This window comes from Salarias fasciatus, chromosome 23, assembly GCF_902148845.1.
Source record: "Salarias fasciatus chromosome 23, fSalaFa1.1, whole genome shotgun sequence".
Taxonomy (NCBI): Eukaryota; Metazoa; Chordata; class Actinopteri; order Blenniiformes; family Blenniidae; genus Salarias; species Salarias fasciatus.
In genome coordinates, this window is record NC_043766.1 from 4,936,393 (window position 1) to 4,959,695 (window position 23,303).

At 42.9% G+C, this 23,303-nt stretch overlaps 1 protein-coding gene and 1 long non-coding RNA gene across 2 annotated transcripts; one reads left to right on the forward strand and one right to left on the reverse strand.

Moving 5' to 3' along the window:
• Positions 1 to 23,097, reverse strand: LOC115381361 (uncharacterized). The gene is made up of 3 exons (XR_003930418.1): positions 22,799 to 23,097; positions 9,698 to 9,701; positions 1 to 11 (listed from the first exon to the last, which is right to left on the reverse strand). It is a non-coding gene; the product is annotated as an uncharacterized LOC115381361 (long non-coding RNA).
• On the forward strand, positions 1,797 to 20,379 carry LOC115381360 (sex comb on midleg-like protein 2). The gene is made up of 15 exons (XM_030082668.1): positions 1,797 to 1,927; positions 3,861 to 3,967; positions 4,624 to 4,698; positions 5,096 to 5,166; positions 5,693 to 5,927; positions 6,448 to 6,536; positions 6,625 to 6,868; positions 8,896 to 9,161; positions 9,245 to 9,338; positions 9,439 to 9,642; positions 9,727 to 9,888; positions 11,281 to 11,409; positions 17,654 to 17,875; positions 18,509 to 18,672; positions 18,750 to 20,379. The coding sequence occupies exons 2-15, from the start codon at positions 3,946 to 3,948 to the stop codon at positions 18,873 to 18,875; spliced, it is 2,103 nt and encodes a 700-aa protein (XP_029938528.1). The 5' UTR covers positions 1,797 to 1,927; positions 3,861 to 3,945; the 3' UTR covers positions 18,876 to 20,379.
• Positions 23,098 to 23,303: the final 206 nt, after the last annotated feature.

Here is a 23,303-nt window from a genome sequence, read left to right on the forward strand (position 1 = left end):
CGAGAGACAAACTGTCAAACATTCTAAAACTGTCACTCATTTTCAAACTGTCAAACATAGTAAAACTGTCAAACATGGTCAAACCTTCACATATTCTCCAGCAGTGCTGGCACATGGCTTACTAAGCATCACTGTAAGAGTGTACTCAGATTTCAAAATAAAAATAAAAATGACGTTCCAAGGAACAAGCGCTCATCTCATTTAAGTTAGTTAATAAAACACAAATCAATAGCATAGCTAATAACAGGACTTAGCAAAAAAAAGCAAATAAATAAATGCGTTTTTAATACTTAAATACCAATTAGGAATCAAATATTAATAGACACTTACTGCCCTCAGAAGAGAGGAAAAAAGTGAAGTATTATTGTTACTATAATACTATTAGCACGTCCTTATCAATACTTTAGGAATAGAAGAACACAAAACAAAGTATAGCTGAGAAAAGTCGGACTAACATTAAATTCAATCCTTCTGAAGCCACAAAAACATTTCAGACAGATGAATAGTAGGGCATCTCAGGGTGTCACATTACAAAGCATCGGCGCATTCTGACCTACAATTTCAAAGTAAGAGCTCTCTGAAATAGCACATCTAAATTGCATATGATATTAAAATGACTCCCCCTGTTGCCACAAACCATTCCATATCAGACTGATAGTAAACCATCTCAGGATGTCATTTACAAAATACCAGCCCGATCTGATGTACTATTTCAAAATAAGAGCCCTCTGATATCTGGGCTTCTTTCAATCTAACTTCAGATTGATATTAAAATGAATCCCAAAAACCCATTCCATGTCGTACTAATTGTAGCCCAACTCAAGCTATCATTCACAAAGTACCAGGGGGATTAATTTTAATATCTGTCTGAAAATAGAGGGACAAAAGCCATATATACCTGCCAATAATATATATAAATGGCTAGAAGAAGAATAAGAGGTCAGCTGTATTTCAAAGGACCCCATCACCCTGATCATCACCTGTTCTATCTGTCCGCTGTCCCCCCCTCTGACACAGACACACAAATCCATTCACTTTTAATTAGCTTCTTACTCTTTATTGTAGAACTCCTGCCTGATTGACTTTTGTCACCACAATGACCTCAAATGTAACTATTGCTTAATCACAATAATTTTTGTTCCTAATCCCAAAACAAGGCATATTCCTGATACCTTGTCTAATCATGCAATATATTTAGTGCTGGTATATTAATATGCCATGTAATTTAGAGGGGGGATTGCTATCCTCATCACAATTTGGGATTTTGTTTACTTTAATGAAAGGATTATTTATATTTCTTCACATTGAACTCATCATGTGTCTAGGAGCAGTGGGATCCCCAGCGTCAGTGTTGATCTGTCAGGTTTTGGATTCGCACCTGCGAACCTCGACCGCGAGTGTGCTTCTCTCATCTTTTTTAGGCCACCACTCCCTTATTTCCTCCCAAAAAAAAAAGAAAGAAAAAAAAAAGAAACGAAAGCACGCCGCTATTTCCCAGCATAGACCCGTTGTTGTGGCTGGAGAATATTTCACGTTTTCGTTTTTTCATCAGTTTTGAGACACATTGAAATAGCATGAGAAAGACCTCGTAAAGAGGGGTAAAATTCAAGATGCATCACTCGCATAATTTTCTGGAACACCAAACTACACTTGGTGTCGTACGGCCTCTGATTGGACAACACGAACAAGCTCTCCTCTGATTGGTTGTCAGTCGGAACGAGAGAAGACCTGATTGGTTGGCTAACTCCCACCCACCGCCTCCGGTCCTCCCAGCCTGTGTCGTAGCTTTCGCCTTCCTCCTCCTGCTCTTCGCACGCTAATATCTTCAGCATAAATTACATGTAAGCATACACTACATTCGCGAAAAATGGCAGCTGACGAATAGAGGAAAAAAAAGTGGATCTTCACTCGAAAAAAGACGGCACTTGTAAGTTTGTTTTGTGGAACAGGGAACGGGGAGTTGTATTAGTTGTGAGCTGATCGCGGCGGGCTGTGTGTTATTTTCCTGGATCATGTGAAAGAAACTGTTCTCACAGGGTTAACGCTAAGGTTAGCCAGCCTAGTTATTAGCCAGCAGCGGCAGCTAGCACATTAAGCGGTTCCAGTTGTCAACATTGGGCCCGGACTATTTTACCCGCCGCCGTGAAACCGTGATATTACACAACAAAGACGGGCTCCGGGAAGCACAGAGATCGATTTAGGATGGGGAAACTACGGGTTTTTCCCCCCTCCGTAACATAACATCACAAAGTAAATTACAGCTACCTGCTTCGGCATTTAGCCGCGCTAGCAATTACTACCAAAGTTAACATTGAAGGGCTGACGAAAGCTGACACAATCATTTAATTACGATGTGAAATAACGTTCTAAGTTGTTTTCGAGTGAACCTAAGGACTCAAACTTTCAAGATAAATTCTAACGTTGGGTATTGTGGGTAATAACAAAACCAGCAGTGTTGATTTTGCTCCCAGAAACGATGAGAGCGTCTTTATAGTTATCTAACACAAGTAATTATATCGTTAAAGAGTTTGATTTAACCTGTGTGTGGACTGTAAACAGTGGTTTCTGCGGAGGACACGCAGTCCCCCCGTTTTTTTTTTTTTTTTTTTTGCTGCTAAACAGAAGCCGAGCAGCCTCTCTCTCTCTATTTTATCACCACTGATTTTCAGTGTCTCTTCATAAAGATGAGAAAGGGAATTTACATGAGAGTGAAACGTGGAAATACGGAGGGAATGTCCACAAAGTTAAATAGGGCGTCTTTCTGGGCGGTCCCAGCAAACCACAGGCCCGTCGGTACACCTCATGTGAAAGCCCACAGTGGTACAGGCTTCCTATGTCAGTGGGAGTGTCCATCAGTGGAAAATCACATTACTGTGTATTTGAAAAAGCTTCTGATATGGTCCACTTTGCCAAAGCATGTCTCTCTGTCAACAGCCGTATCTCTACCAGCTGTGGGATGTTTTCTTTTTTTTTCCTGTGCTACTTCTGCATTTTCCTTCAGTTTAAAGCAGGTTATTGTTTGACATCATGTGGTATTTGGTCCTCACCACTGCCTGTAACCCTCTATAATGATGGTGTAATGTATGGTGTAAGCCATAAAGGTAATCCTGACAGTAAGATATTTGTCAGCATTGTAAACCGTTTACATTAACATGTTGTATAGGTCAGAATGAAACCATCAAATTTTTAAGCTTGTCATACTCTTGAAATGAATCCACTTTTTTCACATTTACTAATACTGCTAGATAGGGCTGGATTTACTCTAATGCATCGCAAATGAGGAATTTCAGTGGTGGCATGCAAAGTTCACAGTATTGGCACTTGTATTATAATTGATTCTTCCAAATCTCAATGAACATCAGCCTTTACCAATTTTCTAAGTTCACATGTGATTAGGCAGCATGATGGAAGGATTTCTGGCTTGGGCCTTTCTATAAGGAGCACACATTTTGCTTGCATCTGTTTATCTTTACTTTAGAAGAAGTCCCGCACCTGCTGCTCTAACTTGAGTACAATAGCCACAGAAAATGAATGAATGTATTTTGACGTCATTCTAATAGTTTTGGATGCGTATTTAGACAAATGTAGTGGGTGCAGCTGCAGTTTTGCATGTTATAAAGGAGCAGTGTGTGTCTCTTGTTGTTGCCCTGCTCTGTCTGACTGACCAGCTAGCGTTAAGAATAGTTAAGTGTATTGTACTTTCCACACATCCTTGGATGCTCCTGGGAATAATGCTACAGTGTGGTTGAGGAATGACTAGAGGAGTAAATGAGTGTTCAGGTTGTTTCTAAAGAAAATGATTTGTAATCACCTGTTATACAAGTCACGGTATGCTTTATTTCATATTTGATGTTTTTCAGGATAAAAGTACACGGGCCCAGAAACGATTCCGGGTGGACGTCCTGCGGCTTGGTCAACATCATAAGCTCAGCATCGCTGGTCATCATGGGGAAGTCTCCGCTAAAAGGCAAGAGGCCAACATGTGTCTGTGCTTGAGGGAAGCAGGGTTTTATGGCTGGGGTCTGTTTCTCTTTGTTAAGAAAAAGTTGTGTCAAAATTAGAGTTTGCATGTTTTCTCATGTGAGTACAGACTCACTTTCTCAGAGAACTCTGGTTTCCTTCCACTGCACAGAAATATTTTGAGGTTAATTTTCATCGTTTTGTCTGCGTTTGTCCTGTGATGGACTGGTGGCCTGTCCAGAGGGGACGGTGCCTTCACCTCCAGCGAGCTGGGTTCAACCATGGGTTTGATGAAGTAGCTGAAAATATAGATGGATGTGAAAATTTATGCTCTCATCAGATACTTTGTGCCACCACTCATGATTGAAAAGCTGAAGTGAAAACTGAGTAATGCCCTTAAAATTACAAAATAAACTAAAAGAATTGACTTGAACTCATCATTGTATTTGATTTTCACTTTGTTTTAGTAGTACTTGGATATTGTATAATTGATTTTGTTTGTATGCACCTGCTGTGAGGATTGTACTTTAGCTTCCACATAGTTCTTCATGAGCTGATGGGTGCGGTCTTTATTCTGAAGAAAGACGGCGGGAGAGTGCATCAGAAAGATATTTATGTATTAACTGTTAAAAACCAAAATCTTGTTCTCTAATATTTAAATAGAACCAAAAGATGGGAAAAAGGAGAAACCAGGGAAGACTGTGCCACCAACGGGTACAACGCCTGCGGCAACGAAAGGTGAGTTTCAGATGAATATTTTGTGCGGCACTGTGTTACTGAAACTCAATCCCAAAGGCGAATTTGATTAAACACTGTTGTCACGGGTGTTTATAATAAGCGGTTCTTAGCTGCTTTATGATGCACTTTCAAATAACAATAACAGAGAGGATTATTCCTCTGACTGCTAACAACAATTTAAATGAATGTGCATGTTGTGTGTTCCAAGACTGTTTTCTAACCTGAAAGATATTTTATCATCTGACTGACAAACCGAATCATAAGTGCAAAATTCATACACTGTTTACAGGTTTTATTCTGGCAATTTGATCTCATCAGTGCTGTAGTCTGACAGTTTGATTCAACAGTTTCTCATGGTCAAGTATTTACTTTTCAATCTGTCACTATGTCTTTTTAGATGCTTTCAGCTGGGAAGATTATCTCAAAGAAACATCGTCTACACCGGCTCCACCCAGCTGCTTCCGTCAGGTATTTTCCCAGATCTTTGTTGAATATTTACAAGAAACGAGCCAACCTAGTTATGAACTCAGTCTTTTAGCTTAATGCAAAATTAACCTTATTTTAGGTATTTATGTTTCCCAATAGTTCATGTTGACAGAGTAGATATACACACACATACAGTACATACCATGGAGCGAAGGTATCATCGATCATATCGCTGCCGAAGGCGAGTATCCTGAGCCTCCACCGGCCTCAACAGGCACAGCTCTCATGTCTCCGCAGCCTGTGATTTACAGCTGAACTGTCAGGTTGCGATTGTTTCTGTGGCTTTGGTGGTCGTTTACCGTGGCTTTATGAGGAAGTGTTGTCTGAATCAAGCAGACCTGACGGCAGTGCCCGTGGTCACCAATGGGAAGAGCTGCACTTCACGGACAGCTTATCTAGAAAATGAATTGCTTTAAATTTTGGGATTCTTGTAATGTTACAGAGAGATACAGTACATCTCTACGCTGTATGGATTTATTAAACATTATTGTGTTTCTGATCCCCGCAGGCCAGAATTCCACCCACCAATGACTTCAAGGTTGGAATGAAGCTGGAGGCCCACGATCCACGCAACTCCACCTCAGTATGTATCGCCACAGTGATGGGTTTAACGGGAGTTCGTCTGCGGCTCCGTCTGGATGGCAGCGACAACAGTAACGACTTCTGGAGGCTCATCGACTCCTCTGACATTCAGCCCATCGGCACCTGCGAGAAGAACGGAGACATGCTGCAGCCGCCTCTGGGTGAGAGTTGAAAACAAGAGCATGGTTTACTACACCTCTACATCAGGAACAATGTCAATCTATACATAATGGAACAAAGTAGCTTGTATTTGAGCTGTTTTAAAAGGTTTTCCAGTAATTCCTCGTATGTATATAGCTCTGCAGAACTGACAGCAGAATCAAGAGACGTCACTGCAGAAAAGCTAAACTACTCAAGTAAACAAAAACACTTTCAAATATTAAATCCATTCAAACTAGTTTGAATTTTTTGAAGGAATCCTACTTGATTAGCTGGAAAAAAAACATTAAATTATTTTTGGCATGGTAATAAAGTTGTCAGCCTAAATAAAAGTGACTATAAGTTACTCTAATCCACACTGATGTCAGTGAAAGCAGGGTATGGTAGTGACAGACGTTTCTTATGAATATTGTGTGTATTAATATTAGAAATTTCCTATTGCAGCAGTGACGCTACCTGAATACGTGTAGTAATACTGGAGCGATGTGCCCTCTGGATTCACTAGAATTGTTGTGTCTGCAGGTTTTCGAATGAACGCCTCCTCGTGGCCCATGTTCCTCTTGAGAACGTTAAACGGAGCAGAGATGGCGCCCGTGATGGCCTTCAAAAAGGTATGTAGCGTCTTCGAGAAGAGGCACCGCAAACATCCACATACCAACAGCTGCGTTGTTGAAATGGCGATCTTTCACACTCTCCCAGGAGCCGCCAAGGCCTCCGCAGAATAACTTCAAGCCGGGCATGAAGCTGGAAGCCGTGGACAAGAAGAACCCGTACCTCATCTGCCCCGCCACCATCGGAGAGGTGAAGGGCGACGAGGTCTTCATCATGTTTGACGGCTGGCGGGGCGCCTTCGATTACTGGTGCAAGTACGACTCCCGAGACATCTTCCCAGTGGGATGGTGCTCTCTCACCAAGCACAACCTTCAGCCGCCAGGCAACAGTGGTACGTGTGGGACTCTAGGTGGCAGCAGATAACCGCGCTTGAGACTAAACAATGAGCTGAGAGGCAGACGCTATTGTTTATCATCCCCGCTTCATTCAGGGTCATTTACTCGCTCTGCACCCCCTCCTCTTCCCTCAGTCAGGAAATTGCACCCAAAACTATATAAATATAAACACAATTAACATTAATCATCTTCTCTGGTTGCTTAGTCTGGCACAGTGAAATATACACAGTCTAATTTGTAACAGGTGCTGGACATGCAGAAATCTTGGTTTGTGTCTGTGGTTGATTGATGGAGCTCTTAAAATGATTCTACGTGTTGATTCATTTCAGGCAGTCCGGTTGTTACAACAGTGTTGTTATTGTTTGGGTATCTTTCAGCCCTGAGTGTTTTTACGCTCGCACTTGTAACGTGCTTATTTATTATACATTTCTTCAGTGTGACGCTTGCTGCAGAGGCCGTGCTGCTGAATAAGGCCGCTAACTGACAAATTTGCGTGGTATGTTTTTCTTGTAGACTGTAGTTACATTCATAAACGGGCAGGTCCTCGGTGTTGAGCCAACAGTTTGAGTGGACCGGCCGTGTGCTGGAACAGTATGGGCTGGTGTGTTTGGGTGGGATGGAACAGGCTGGACTGGGGAGGGGAGGGCTGAGATCCAGGGGGAGGATTTATGCTCTTGCTGTCGTACCTGTTTACACAGAAAAAAATGTTTACATAAAAGCTGCTCAGTTCGTCTCCGCTGCACAACGTCTGCCTCGTCTGGGAGGAGAAATCCAGCTGCAGTGTCTGTTTTTAACTCATCTACTTTTCAACTTAGTTCCCCCAGCTTCACAAGGACGTGTCAGGCAGGCTGTATGCTCAAAGTAAAGTTGCTCTGCGTTGCTGTGATTGTTCCTGTGTGCGTTAGCGGCAGGTCCGTGAAACAGGTTTGATATTTCCGGCACAGTCGTGCCGATGCTGCATAACGGAGAATGTTTTGCATGTGTGTCTCCCATCGTGGCAGAGTTAGCTGCAGGTTAGCTGCACTCACTAAACCACTGGAGGGTCTGCGTTGGGTTGTGACAGGTCATGGTACTCCAGTGTTCGTCTTTGCAAAAACAATATTCATCATTAGAAATATGATGGCTGCTACTTTTACTGCTCTTAAAGGCTGTAAGAAACTCTGTTCACTTTTTACAAAGCTTTTAGTAGAAAAGCCGTGCAGCATCTTGAAATTATTATTCGATATGAGCCTCAGGGTGCTACTGGATTCATGAAGGGAAATCCATGATAGGCCTGTTACAAAGTGAGCTTTCACATCAGTCTGAAGACAAAACTAAACTTTAATATAAACGTTTAGCATTGATAATTAATATAATTGAAAATGCCGTTAGCGTTATGGGTTTTTTCTTTAACATCCTGCCGCTTTCTTGGATGATTATTAAAAATAAACACGCTTTATAAGAGTGCCATCACTTTATGAGAGATGTTTCTGATCTGTTATTATTAGAAAATCCCTAAATATAGAGTGATCACAGACTGAAAAACCTGTCCCTGTAGCTCGTGGTTCCTCTTTATGGTTTACTGTAAGGTTACACAACATAATGCAGCCCGAAATGCACGAAAGCTTTTAAAGCCTCAAAAAATGCACAAGCATCTGAACGACACATCATCATTCTGAGTTCTTCTCTTTGCTTTCAAGAAATCTGATGCTCCGTGTCCAAACCCCGATTGGCACCAGATGTTGTCTTTAATTTGACTTTAATTCCAGCCACCATGATGAGAGACGACGTTTCCCTTCGCTAGTCATTCTTCATATTTATTATCCTCGCCTTAGGCGGACATAACTCTGTACGCCATCTATGGAAAGTTACATTTATGCAACCAGGCAGACCAAAAACCGCTGCCAAGACTGTGTTCCCTTTTCTGTTTTCACTCCAGCCATGTATGTTTTCTCCCTCTTGGCACAGTATTTTTAGTTTAGTGACGTCGTGACATAATATTGAATATTCTTCAAGTTTTCCTCCACTTGTGTTGTTGTTGCAGTGACTCTGCCAAAGAACCTGCAGATTCTCCCGATGTCTCCCTCCAAACCGAGCAGGCGCTCCATGCAGTCGCATTACCGGCTGCCCAACCCTCTGCCACCTCTGCCGGTCAGGAAGGGGGTCCGGGGCCGCCGGCCCAAGAACGAGACCATCGCTCTGCTCAAGGCCGTGGCCGAGGCGGCGGCCAGCCAGAACGGAACCGTGCCCGAAGACACCCAGCTTGTGGCCCGGGTTCAAAAAAAGAGAGGGCCCAAACCTGGAAGCAAGGTGAGACGGAAAGCTACGTTTAACAACATGAGCTCGCTTCTAGCTGTTCATGCTCTCATTTACTGTTCAATATATATTTTCAGAGAAAGCCCAAGATTCTCCAAGCACTTACACATCTCCCAAGCATCCAGGTTCCTCAAGAAAGCCCCCCCAGCCTCAACTCGGTGGTCTCAACAGGTCAGGACTGATGCTCCCGTGCTGCTGCGTCCTTTCCGCTCGAGTCAGGATATTGTCTGAATGTGTTTTTTTTTTTGTGTGTGTTTGTGCGGCGTTTCAGTGTGTGTGTATGTGAACAAGCATGGGAACTGCGGCCCCCACCTGGACAGGAAACAGATGCAGCATCTGCCAGACCACTTTGGTCCCGGGCCTGTGAACAGCGTGCTCCAGCAGGTGGTCCAGTCCTGTATAGACTGCGCGTACCAGCCTAAAGTCCTGCTCAGCGCGCTGCAGTCAGATTCAGGAGGCGGGGAGGTCGTCAAAGGTAGCGGCGCCGCCGAGCAGCACCCGCAGGTAGACGCCGGTCGAGGTGAGACGACCGAACTAAACGCTCCGTCTGTCATGGCAGTGAGAACAGACGGAGGAGTTCGAGTGGTCCGACTACCGGCAGCTTCCAGTGCTTCCTTCGTGCTGCGCTTCCTGGAGACCATGTGTCGTCATCTGCAGTGCGACAACCTGTTCAGCAGTCAGCCGTTCAGCCACTACGCTGCTTACGACAGGAACAAGTCAGGTACGGTGCAAAAGGCGAACCGCGAGAACACAAACTCAGATCCTTCTCACACTTTGAGACGCATGCCGAACTGTAAACTGATACACTATTGTTAGTTTGGTGCTCAATCTGGCCGAACGTCATGTTTCCATGAGCAGTGAGCTTGTTGACATGTGGTGCGTCTCCTGGTTTCCTTTAGTCGCTGCCATCATCACGACTGTTGATAAGAGAGCTGTTGCATGTGGAGCCTGAAAAAGTTCCCCGAGTCCTTTAACTGTTATTAAGTTAATAAAGTGACTCAGCTGGACTTCATCGAATATCACTTCTGAGTATAACAAAGTAAAATTCCAGGGAACAGATTTATCAGTTACTAACTTTGTCAGTTAATATGAATGCTGATCTTTAAACTTGGTGTTCACACTTTTCAGATAGTAAAACGCATAGAAATGGTATTGAAGTAAACAATGAATTTCCCAATTTAATCAAAAATAAAATATATATCAAGAAATATTCTTAAACCGGCAGAATCAAATAGTAGAGATTCCAGTGCTTTGTTGCCTCAACAGGCCTGCTCAGTTCAGTATAGTGAAAAAGAAGCAAATCGACTTCACACACTCTTCAATAGATGAACAAAAATCCATGCAGTTAGCTTGAGAGTTGTGTGGTGCAAACACGGAGTACTCATCCACAGTTGGTGGGTGGAGCTGTAGCGTGGAGTCGATTTGGGGTGCGGCTGGAGCGGTGAGGGCCAGGTGTCCAGCGTCGCCAGAGGAACTCTGAGCTTCCTGGTGAAGAACAGTTCAGACGCACACACACACACCTGGCAGGTGCAGCAATCAGAGCTACAGTCGCACCTGAAGCAGCCAACCTGGAGCTGCACACAGCACCTCACACACCGCCGTAGAAAAATAACTCCAACGTTCCTTTAACAAAATACATGAAACAAAATACAAAGAAGAGTTTTTAGCTTTTCCTGTATACACATTCAACACACTGTAAAGACACTGAAAATACATATTCAAATTTCTCTCTCTCTCTCTCTCACACACACACACACACGTGATTGTCACTTGGGGAATTAGCAGCGTCTCTGCTCTCAGTGCTGGTTAATTCATCTCTGCCTCGCCGCTGCTACTCTCTGTTTAACATGTCACCAACGAGCAGCAGACAAAAAGCAGCGATCCCACCACAGCCGCTCCAAAAACTACATCATGCCGTTTCTTTTGCAGCGCTCTCTAATCCTCACATTTTCACAGAATTTGTTTTGTTCTGAAACTCACCAAAAAAAAAAGAAAAAAAAAAAGTAGAAATGAAAGTGAGAGAAATTCTTTCTACATTTTGTAGCCATTTGTCTTTCCAGGCGCACACAGCAGGTACAGGCGTTTGCTAACGTTGGGTGGATCTGTGTTTTAGTGAAAGAAGAAGCGCTGGACGCACCATCTCTGGCTCGGGGCAGTAAACGAAGTCTTTCCGGAGTCTCTCCTCCTTATGCAGCGCCGCTCTCTCCTAAACATTTACGCGCTGAAGCCCACCCCTCAGAAGGTAACGCTCACTGAGCACAGCCTGCTGTGACTCACACCTCAACAATTTTTTTTTTTTTTTTTTTTTTTTCTTTTTTTGCACCAAGTCTTTTTATTCGGAATTTATATATAGAAATAAGAAATACAAAAACACAGAATACAGAACACAACCCCCCCCCCACCCCCCCAAAATATTACTGTACCACTCAGTATTATATGTTGCACATATACATTTGAAATTGCAATCAAAAGAGAAATTAAAAAAAAAACTGAATAAAGCAACTTAAGTTCCTGAATATGTGCTATACAGGGTCAATCCTGAAACTTGTCAGCAATAGTGACATCTAATTTCTTCACATAACTTAAAAAGGGGTTCCAAGTAGTATAGAATTCTTGTGTACAGCCTCGAGTAGAAAAGCGAATTTTCTCTAGCACCAAGTACTGCAAAAGGTCATTAATCCAAATCTTAAAGGTTGGAGGGAATTCATCCTTCCATTTAAGAAGAATCCGTCGCCTGGCAATCAAAGTTCCAAAAGCTACTATATTTTTTGCCCTGCTATTAAGATTAATACCCTGCGGGGTTACACCAAATATTGCACAGATCCCAGAGGGTTTTATCGGTGTTTGTAGGACATCTGATAATGCTCTGAATATTGATGACCAGAAATTATCCAGTTTTAAACAGGACCAAAACATATGCGAGAGGGTGGCGGTTGATTGTTTGCATCGATCACAAATGGGATTGATATTGGAAAATAATTTTGCAAGTCTCACTTTCGACCAGTGGAGGCGATGCACAATCTTAAACTGAATAACCATGTGCCGCAAACAAATTGAAGAGGAATGTATCCTATCTAAAATATTCCCCCAAATCTCCTCAGACATTTCTAAACCTAAATCTTCCTCCCATTGTTTTTTTAGAAATATTAAGGATCTCAAGTTATGTGTATTTATCAGAGAGTAGATTTTCCCAATTGTTCCCTTACAATTTATCTTAAGCTTCAAGATGGAGTCCAACAGCGTTTCAGGCGGACAGGACGGAAAATAAGTAAATGATGTGGAAATAAAGCTTCGGAGCTGTAGAAATCTAAAGAAGTGGGAGCGAGGAATATTGAATTTCACCACAAGCTGATCAAAGGATGCGAAGGTGCCATCAATAAAAAGATCTTCTACCGCAGCAATTCCTTTTCTGCTCCATTCACAAAAAGCTTTATCCGTGGTCGAAGGTAAAAATTGGTGATTTCTTTTAACAGGTGCATATTTTGAGAGGTCCTTAAGGGAAAAATTTCGCCTAAACTGTTTCCAAATTTTAAGAGAGTGCTTTACAATTGGGTTTGTGGTATATTTTGATGTGGATTCAAAAAAAGGGAATTTTGAACAAAGCAATGAATGTAGAGAGGTATGAAAACAAGAAGAGATTTCCATTTGTAACCATTTTGAGGTAGCGTTATGAGATTGTAATTCCTTCCAGAATAGCATGGCTCTTATGTTGGCAGCCCAATAATAATATTGGAAATTGGGAAGAGATAATCCACCATGTTGACGATGTTGCTGTAAGATATTTTTCCTTATTCTAGGATTTTTATTATTCCATAAAAATCTTGATATCAGTTTATCCACATCTGTAAAGAAGGATTTAGATAAGTATAAAGGGATACACTGAAACACATACAGAAATTTTGGCAATACATTCATTTTGATTGTATTGATTCTCCCTCCCAATGAAAGAGGTAGAAGACCCCAACGCTCCAGATCTTGTTTAAGTTGTGTTAATAATGGTGAGTAATTAGCTTTAAAAATGTCTTTAAATGAGTGTGTTACCCAAATTCCCAAGTATTTAAATTTTTGTGGACTGACTCTGAAAGGAAATGAATTAAGATCAATTAGCTTGGCTTCTGAATTTATTGGCATGATTTCACATTTATGTAGATTAACTTTGTATCCTGATACCTTCCCAAATTCTTCCAGTAAATTCAGGACAATTGGTAGGCTATTTAAAGGATCAGACACGTACAAGAGCATGTCATCAGCATACAGAGACACCTTATTCACTAAATCATATCTTTGTATTCCTCTGAAATTGACTTCACCACGTAATGCCAATGCTAGTGGTTCAATTGCAATCGCAAAAAGAAGGGGTGATAGGGGACAGCCCTGTCGGGTGCCACGATGGAGAGAAAAATAAGGAGAAAGGTTATTGTTTGTACGAACAGCTGCTAAGGGCGATGAATACAAAATGTTTATCCAGGAGATAAATCTTTCACCAAAACCAAATTGTTTGAGGGTAAAAAAGAGATAGTCCCACTCCACCCGATCAAAAGCTTTCTCTGCATCAAGTGACAGTAGTACTTCTGGAACATCAGGTGGAGTGGGATCATAAAGAATATTGAATAAACGCCTGAGATTAGAAAATGAATGACGGCCTTTAATGAAGCCAGTCTGGTCCTCAGCTATAACTGAGGGTAGGACCATCTCCAGACGACCCGCCAACATTTTTGAGAGAATTTTACTGTCTACATTTAACAGCGAAATGGGACGATATGAACTACATTCTAGAGGGTTTTTATCTTGTTTAGGAATGAGAGAGATGACTGCTTGTCGCATAGTCAGAGGGAGAGAGCCAAAAGCAAGCGACTCCTCAAAAACGGCTAGTAGAATAGGAGAAATTTGATCTGCAAATTTTTTGAAGAATTCACAAGGAAATCCATCAGGTCCTGGCGACTTTCCAGTTTGCATGGATTTAATTGCATTTGTGAGTTCTTGTAAAGTAAAAGGTCTGTCCAGTTCCGAAGATTTTCTATGATCAATTACAGGGACATTTATTTTCTGAAAGAATGATTCAAATAAAGCTTGATTGCCAAGAGACTCTGTGTTATACAGATTTGAGTAGAATTGGTGAAAGCATGAGTTAATTTTTGAATGGTCTGTGTGTTTAGTGCCCAGATGATCATTTATTTCTGTAATAGTTCTGTTCGCAGTTTTTTGGTGAAGTTGATGGGCTAAAATTTTTCCTGCTTTTTCACCATATTCATATGCTTTACTTTGTGTCTTATTCAAAAGGTTTTCAACATATCTGGTTGACAAAAGGTTAAATTCTGTTTGAAGGTTTAATCTTAGCTTAAACATATCGTCAGATGGGGTAACTGCAAGTGCTGCGTCTAGTTGGAGGATGTCGTTGGTTAATTGTTCTAATTTCATATTGCAGTGTCTCCTTTGTTGCGTGCTATATGATATGATTTGTCCTCTGAGATATGCTTTCATTGATTCCCACACTGTTGAGGAGGACATTCCTGGGGTCTGATTGTGCTTAAGAAAGAATGATATTTCAGAAGAGATAAATTTAGTAAAACTGTCATCAGAAAGTAGTGAAGTATTAAAGCGCCAGGGACGATAATTATTGTGAGAAACTGGTATGTGTAGAGTCATCAACAAGGGGGCATGGTCTGAAATAACTATGGCTTGATAATCGCATTTTCTCACTAATGAGAGAAGTCGCTTGTCCAAAAAGAGATAATCTATGCGAGAGTATGTCCCATGGACCGGAGAAAAGAAGGAATAACTTCTGGATGTGGGATTTAGAAAACGCCATATGTCAACGACACCATTTGAGCTGAGAAAGAGCTGCAATTGAAGAGCTGAATTGGATGTGGATGCAGCTCGAGAAGAACTGCGATCTAGAGTAGGTGACAGAACACAATTCATATCGCCTCCAAAGATCAAGTGATGCGTGTTCATATTTGGAATCTTGGCAAAAAAATTTAAGAAAAAAGAGCTATCATCCCAATGTGGTGCATATACATTAACCAAAATTATTGGTGTGTTGTACAGTCTGCCTACAACTATTACATAGCGTCCAGAGGAATCTGTTTCTACTGTCGATACTACAAATGGAGTGTTTTTGTTAATAAGAATAGCCACACCCCTAGATTTAGTGTGGAAATTGGAGTGAAATGATTGTCCAATCCAACCTGCTTTAAGTCGAAAATGATCAACAGTTCGAAGGTGTGTTTCCTGGAGAAAAACAATTCCTGCATTTAGTGTTCTTAAATGATTCATTACCTTCTTTCGTTTGATGGGAGTATTTAAGGATTTTACGTTCCAGCTGATAAAATTTACATCACAACCAGCTGGTTTGTTTGAAAAAACTGCATTAACCGCACTCATATTCAACATGGGGAAATGTTATTGGTGTGTCACTTACGTTTAATTTGAATAGAAATTTGGGAGGACCCTCATAAAGAAAAGTAAAATGTAAATATAAACCAACAAGAAATAAGCAACTTTGAAAATGTGGTACAGTAAAACCCAAACCCTCACCTATCAAAACAAGGTGACTCCCCAACCCTTTACAGAAAAAACTACACATTTAAGTGCTTAAGAGGGGACACTATTACTCCAACAGACAAAACTCTGCTCTACAATATGAACATATTTGTATAAGGCACATTATGTCACAACATGAATTAAAACAATTCCAGCATTAAACATTCAACTTTTTTTTCCTCCAAGGGACAGGGAAAAACCTCTCTGGTAATTGAACACGTTGTAAAAGGCAAATATTAACAGTGTTGTTATACCCAGAATCAAGATCAATTGACAATTTCTGTAATAAAGAAAGATAGTAATAACAGCACCGTGTTAGAAAGTCAGTGCAGCATAGGGAACCAGTATTAAATTATTATAAAAAATAACATTTTAAAGTCTGCAATAACATGTCATCACCATACGATTAATTCGCGGAAGCAGTGTGTATTTGTTTGTGTAAATTGACAGTATGAATAACAATGAGTTTATTCAGATACAATATCTGAATTTTTTTTTTTTTTTTTTTTTTTTTTTTAACTTACTTCAGGTTAAAGTCAGTCGTTAGATGTATCTGGCAGGACCTTTGTTTTCACGTACGCCATGGCTTCCTCCGGGTTTTGGAACCATTTCTCAGTCCCGTTGTGCGTGATTCGGAGCCGCGCCGGGTAAAGCAGCCCGTATTTCACACCATTTCGGCCGCGGAGGAGACGTCTCACCTCTCCGAAAGCGGATCTAGCCTGCACAACGCTCGGGGGGTAATCTGGGAATATGGAGATCTCCGTTCCCTTCCAGCGGAGCGGTCCGGACTCCCTGGCACGTCGGAGGATGTCGGCACAGTCCTGATGATAATGAACCTTCGCGATGATGACGCGGGGTTTGCCGTCCCGACTCCTCGCCTGGAGACCCCGGTGAGATCTGTCAATCAGGATGTCTTTATCCAATTTCAACGCTTCCCTCAGAAGTTTGGTTACTTCTGTGGGTGCGCTGGAGCCGGCGGTCTCGGGGACATTAAGTATGCGGATGTTGGAACGCCTCATCCGTCCCTCCATGTCGAGGCATTTCTCTCTCAGCTTGTTAACTTCCGACTCCATTTTCCCCACTTTGGTCTGCAGAGCCGAAACATCATCTGACTGTGATGAAAGTGCTTGTTCCATGTGCGCCATAGTTGTTTTCATCGCTTCCACCTCCGAGTGCATTGTAGCGGTGTTGCTAGCTAACTCGGTCTTCACTGCCTTCAGCTCGGCTTTGATGGCTTCAAAATCTTCAGTTAGTGCGGCCTTTAATTCTGACCTGAACATCGCAGCAATATCCGTCTTCAGCGATGAGAGGATTTCAGCTTTCAGGTCCGCTGTATCCATTTGGTCGGCAGATTGTGGTGTGGAGGCTTTGGGAGGCGAGCTCGGTGCTTTGGGGCCTGTTGTCGGAGCGCCTCCAGTGAACTTGTATTTTCGAAGGTTATTGGCCATTAACTCGACTCTGTCTCCTCCTAAAGCGAGATAATGTCTAAAACGTTATAATTATAAACGACTTAGTAAATTTCGCTGGATTAAAGTGCCTTAAAAATATACTTTTGCTTGGTTTTTAGCAGAGCTTGTCTTCTATGCTTCCTACACCATCACCTGCTCACTAGCGCCCCCCCACACCTCAACAATTTGATAGAATTATTTAGTGTTACGCTGAGAATGCTGCTAATCTGGAGTGAAATGGTAACGTCGTCATAAATTCACGTGCAGATTATGTGTTTTAGTCTGACGTGACAGAGTTTGTATGCGATTGGTCTAATCCTGTGCAGGCTGAGGGATCCACACCTCTGATATGAGCTCTTTCACCCAGCCGAATGTTTACTCTCCCTCCAGCCTTCCAGATATTCTGGTTTCCTCCTCGATCCGCCTGTTTATGAAAGTTAATCTCATTTCACATGTCCTCGTCTGAATGCTCCGTCTGTTTTTGTCTCTTTTCAGCAGAGACTCTGCCCCACGAGGAGAACGGCCTCATGAAGGAGCAGCGCTACATGGACTCCGCCTCCAACTCCATGACTCCTCGGGCCCAGCCGATGCGGAGCTCGTCCGAGTATCACTCCAAGGCCAGCAGCCTCTACCACCACAGCAGCGGCGCCGCCATGCGCCGCCTGTCCTCCAACTCGGCAGAGCTCGGCTCCACGCAGCCTCTCAGACAAGTTGAAGGTGAAGCAGGAGTGGGTGGAGTGGAACTGGAGCTGATGAGATGTGGCGTTGTGCAGTGTTTCACTCCCGCCGTCGTCATAGTCAACGATCGGCCCTGTAAGACACAGAGAGAGCGGCATCTGAAGGGCCACCGTGTGCCGTTTAGTTTATTTTTTTAAAGGTCTCCTGTAGCTGGCTGCTGAGTGTTGGTTGAGCGTTACCATGGAAACGGGAGAGCGACCCTCCATCAGCAGCAGCGGCTCTGTCACACCGCCGCCGCGCTTCTTCGCTGTTTACGAAGCCAGTCCTGCAATCACTGCAAATCCTGACAGGATGTTTCTGACGCTTCTGACGGCGACTGTAACTTTATCCCGACATGAGGCGCTCAGGTGGCGCTCATTAGGCCCGAGGGGGGGGGGCTGCGTTTTGGAGAGCGCTCGGCGCAGTGGAATAATTGACTGTATGCCTTTGTCAGGCTGTGGCTTATGTCTCTGAAAACCTGAAATTTCTCTCTTGACAGTTTAATTCAAAGCATCGCAGCGTCTTTGGAAATCTTAGCATTCATGTAGTGAAGAGTTGAAATCCTCCTGACGGTCCGTTCTGGATCAATATCCGCCCGCTCACTTCCTGTGTTTGTTGTGTTTCGCTCTGCAGCGGCGAGCTCCACCACAGGCCCCGAAGCGCTGGCGTCCGACCGGGGGAGTCACCCGCTGCCCGGTAGAAACCCGTCCTCCTGGTCCATCGAGGAGGTGATGCAGTTCGTCAGGGACGCCGACCCCACGGCGTTGGCTCCCCACGCCGAGCTCTTCAGAAAACACGTGAGTTTCTGTCGGCGCGAGCGACGCCTCCACGCGTCTTCGCCAGATAACCGGCGCGTCTTTTTGTCCCGTTGCAGGAGATCGACGGCAAAGCCCTGATGCTGCTGCGGAGCGACATGATCATGAAGTACATGGGTCTGAAGCTGGGGCCGGCGCTGAAGCTGTGCCACCACATAGAGAGGCTGAAGCAGGGCAAGCAGTGAGAGGCCCCCTGCCGGGCCCATGAGCAATAACACACACACACACACACACACCCCCCGAAGGGGTCGGAGTCTGGATGCCGACTCATGGGGCGAGCAGGGGTTCCACGTTCCTCTCCACTCGGCTCGGAGGACACAGTCGATGTTACAACTCCGGAGCGGAGGAAGTGCGCCGTGCATTGCTGAAACGTTACCTCATCAACCTCATCAGTGAACGCAAAGCTGTCGGAGTCTCGCAGACGCCGCTGACCCCAGATCCCAAAGGAACAGGAGCCCGGTAGTGTTTACATCGCATAGCACATGTGCACATGTTTGTTTGGGTTATTTTATTTCCTTTTTTTTTTTTTTTTTTTTTTTTTTGTAGTTCGTTTTGATGGAGATTAAATCTTTTTAATCCTAGTTTTGGATCCCCAAAGATGGAGAATGTTTCTTCTTATATCATGTTTTTATCGTTGTGGAATTTCCAGTTAAAAAGGAAGGATTGGTATAGAAAAAGAAAAACGGACAAAAAAATAAAAAAAACCTTTGACGTTCTTCCCCACACTCTAGAAGAGACTTTGGACGCCATTTCTCATGAGTGTCTTTGTGGTGTCTTCCTCTCCGATGAACCCAAACGTCATTCCGCTTGTTTGATGAACTCGACTGAAGTTTTAAGCCCTCTTTTTTTTTCTTTTTTCTTGTCACCATTACCTTCTTCTCTGACACACTGAACTATTCCTGCGTGCATCTGGCAGATTAACCTCCTGCTCCGTCATGCAGTTCAATGTCAAACCATTTGTATCCCGAGCCTTGGCTCAAGTTTTTTTCAATTTTAACGGACAGAATGTTTCGGAAGGGCTTTCTTAACGATGTAATATTTTTATTTGTCACGTATTATTAACTGGATGGTCTGCCTGCGACCTCAGTGTTGTCTCTCCTGACCATTACAATCACTGTTAACAATGAGAACAGATGTGTACAGTTTTATGGGTTTAACCATGAATATCAGCTACAGAATGTACATTTTGTAGAAACTTTAATATTTTAAGGAAATCATATACCTAAGTTAGAAATTTGAAGATTAAGGGGATGGGGTGAATATTTCACGATGGATTCCAGTCTTCTTTTTGCTACTTAACGCAGTGCTTTTAGTTGAGATACTCCCAGTACTAGACTCTGCCTTGCTTTACCTATGACATTTCTCAGGTTTACGTGCTCTTTGTTAGTAAAAGCTTTTGTAGCATACTGTTTATAATATACTTAAAGGTATTTTTCCTGTTACCCCCACCCCCCCTCACCTCGGCCCTCACTTAAAAACGAGTCTTGTGCCATATAATCAGCGTAGGGTTGAAGTGCTGTTTGATTTCTCCCTCTTGCATCTTCTTTAAAGTACTTGAAAAATGTGTGTTGCAAAAACACTGCAGTCAACTATGTCACACAAGATAAACAGTGTGTTTATGATATTGTGTATTTTTTGTTTTATATGAACCTTCCAAAAATTAAAAGGTGTACATGTGTCTTAAATGACCACAAGGAATTATTTCTTCATTGTTCTGGGACTCTTAAGATGAGCTGACCGAGTTTTTTTTTACGTTTGGTAGTTTCTCCACTGTTTTGGTCAGAGTTGAGTTCAACGCAGCGCCGAGAGCCAGAACCGACCAGCAGGGAGCAGCAGCGCCCGGAGCCCAGTGGCATCAAAGCTCACTGTGTGAGGGAAAGTTGTTGAAAACATCCTTTAGTTTGGCCTGAGGGAACTTCGTGTTGTTTATGCCGGAGCTTTTAACAAGTGTGAAAAATGTAAAAACCAGAAAAAAAAAAAAAAAAAAATCTGTTTTCATCTTCAGCTTTACAGTGGATGTTTTTGGAGTTGTGGTTATTAGCTGTTCTTAATGTTATAATTCTCCAAACCCTCGTGGCTCACACACGCTCCAGATGTGGGCCTTACACTAAAAGGAGATTAACACCTTTGCAGTGTGTTCCCACCAGCACAAGAGGTTTCAGTGCAGATTTTAGTACAAGAAAAAGTGGTGCTACTATTTCTGTGCACACAGAAATGATTAGAGAAATAAATCCAAGTTGTTTTCACAGAAGACTTCCAATATATTGCGGTTATATAACCGTTGCATGAAAGCAATACGGGACCGGCCGAGCTTTACTAAACATCAGGCCAGCTGTGATCTGGTGAAGGCGGAGCGCTCCTCCCTCCTCCTCCTGTGGCATTGCTCGGTGATCCATCACAGCATGTGTCCAACATGTGTTTTCTGTACATCTTTTAATTCTATGTTGGAGAATGCCAGAGTGACTGCAAAGCCACAGGAGCGCAAATGTTTCTGACTCATTTTATTTCTTCCACTTTTATCCCAGCAGACGTTTGCACCCTGCCTCTAAAAGGTCTGGGTGAATAACTTCAGCTTCAGCGCTGAACAACTCAATAAGGAAACTTCTACTTGTGTGTCTGACGGCTTCTGCAGGCTCGGAGTTTATGGAGGAAATTAAAGACTTGTGACTTTGCGAAAGCTTCCTGGAATCAAACCTGTTTTCACAGAGTTAGTGGGAACTTATCATCCCGTCCCAGGCTGACAAATTAAATTTTCACATTATCTGTATTATCAGACAGACTCAGGCGGGCGCAGAGGGCAGCTTCCTAAATCAACAGCACCAGTTTAGTTCATCTAAATAGGGAATACGACCAGGAACATGCACTGAAAGTGTGATGTGGAATGATTATATCGACTATGGGCTACTTGTTGCTTTAGCACACTGTGTAAAAAATAATTATCTTAGATGTCTTTTTACAAGAGCTAAACAGGTTGAAACTTAATAAAGACTTAATGTGCTAAACGGTCCATTTGCAGCTCACATATTCTGGTTGAATTGTGTTAAATGTATAATTACTTGACTTTGTTACCTGCTGAGGTGTTTGTTTTTTTTTTCCATCTGATGTTGAGAATCTTGCATGAAATGTTTTTGCTGTTGAAATTTTCTGCCAATCGGCCTCACAGCAAATCTCTGATGCTACGTTACGAGCACGAACGCAGCTCTCACTGTTGAATAATCACATTACATCCCACTCGGCAATTTGTTTACCGATTCCCTCTGATTTCACCCCAAGTCAACGGAAAAGAAATGGACAGCAGGCGGATTTTTAACGTTTGGAGATTTTAGTTCACTTCCATATAAAAAGTACACACACTGTACAGTAATTGCAAACATTTACCTGTCGGCACATTTCTTCACTGACGTCTTAATTAAAACCACCGTGGCTCAGCAGACAAGAGTTCCAGAGGAGGCCGCGACTTCTTATCCAGCCACCCTTTGTCTTCTCACTGACCGCCGTGTAAATAATCACACCGTATAAATAAAAGTCGTACAAATAATAAATTAAAAGAGTGAGATCCTGGACAGCCGAAGCAATACTTTCAGGCTACAGAAGCAAAGAGCTGTGTGTTGAAAGGAGTGCAGGCGCGAGTTCACAGGTGGAGGTTCTGGGACTGCTTTAAGTACACAGATATAAATAAAGAAAGGGTAAAAAGTCAAGCTTCAAGGTATTTTCCCTCTCTGCCCATGCGGACAGCCTGCGTATGGCTGTTATTACATCTTGGCCTGCAATTCACAGATTTACACAACTGCAGCAATCACAGAAGGAGGGGCGGGGCAGGGTTTAGTATGAGGTCGGACACCCTGTATCTTCTTCAACTAAACTATGACAAAGTGCACTGGATAGGATAAATAAACACGCTCACGCACAAATGCACGGCACGCACTACGCTCCATGTTCACAACTCTGCTCACAACCGAGGGACAGGAGAAAACGACATGCTCCACAAAACGAGGGAAAGGACAGCAAACCACGGGGAAGGGATGTTTGACACGGATACGTCTGATCAAAAGGGAGAAGGGGGCCAATCAATATTGACTCTAGACTAATCACACACATACACACATACACACACACACGCTAATACAGAAACAGCACTTTCTCTCAGGGAAGCTGAGAAAATGGTCATTATTTCTTCTTCACTGGAGCCTTGTCCTCCACTTTCTTCTGCGCTCCACAGCCGCGTTGAAGATTGAGATCAATATCAAAACTTCCACCTAGGATGCATGAAATGGAAACGGGGAGTTACAGTGTTTCACACACTCTCTGCAAGGCTGTTTTTCTCAGCAACGGCTAAACGCAGCCAGCAATAAGCAGCTATTCTCCTCACGTTATTATTAAAAAAAAAAAAAAAAAGGTCTGTTAAAATATGAAATCAATTCGGACGTCCCTTTTTTTCCTTCTCCTTCACAAAGTGAGGATGTATTCTGTTGTGACAAACAGCGGTTGCCAGCAATAATTTAATGAAATTGCGGTCTGGCACTGCAGAGTCATCATTAGCCTGCCACGCTAAATCCTTCACCGGCTGACACAAGAGCCCGTGGCTTCAGAGAACTCCTGATGGCGACGGACAT